The sequence below is a fragment of the Galeopterus variegatus genome, unplaced genomic scaffold (genome assembly GCF_000696425.1).
Source record: "Galeopterus variegatus unplaced genomic scaffold, G_variegatus-3.0.2 Scaffold2376, whole genome shotgun sequence".
NCBI lineage: Eukaryota > Metazoa > Chordata > Mammalia > Dermoptera > Cynocephalidae > Galeopterus > Galeopterus variegatus.
In genome coordinates, this window is record NW_007728487.1 from 17,561 (window position 1) to 18,122 (window position 562).

At 40.7% G+C, this 562-nt stretch overlaps 1 protein-coding gene across 1 annotated transcript in view; it reads left to right on the forward strand.

Moving 5' to 3' along the window:
* The window catches only part of LOC103597648 (tripartite motif-containing protein 43-like), a 12,221-nt gene that overhangs the window by 10,970 nt on the left and 689 nt on the right, over window positions 1-562 (forward strand). Inside the window, exon 6 of the mRNA XM_008581519.1 lies at window positions 157-515. Within this exon, the coding sequence (XP_008579741.1) occupies window positions 157-515 (359 nt within the window). The remainder of the gene's footprint in view (window positions 1-156; window positions 516-562) is intronic.

Consider the following 562-nt stretch of genomic DNA (forward strand, 5'->3'; position numbering starts at 1 on the left):
GGATATACAAGCATCCCTTGAATATAAGTTTTCCAGGGACAAATATTCCTCTAATCTTGAACAGTATTTTCCAGTGAGACTTTAGATAAACTCTCTCATTTCACAAGAATTTAAAAACTGGTTTCAACTGGAATATTTATTCTCTTCTTTCCACAGTGGACATTTCCTTCAGTAATGAAATAACCAATCACAACATCAGGCTGTTCGACAATGTGAGAAGTCTGGTGTTTAGACATGTCCATCAAGATGCGTCTTTGAATTCTGACAGATCTAACTATTTCGCTGCATGGGGAGCCCAGAGCTTCACCACTGGAAAACATTATTGGGAGCTAGATGTGAACGACTCTTGGGACTGGGCTCTAGGAGTCTGTAAGGATTCTGGGATAAGGGGGAATAGCAAACTGATTGGATCTGGTGACATGTTTCTTCTGTTATGTGTGAAGGAGGGTAATCATTATGGTCTCCTGACAACCTCCCCAATATTTCCTCACTACATAGAGAAACCTCTGGGCAAGGTTGGTGTGTTCCTTGATTTTGAGAGTGGAAGTGTGAGTTTTGTGAA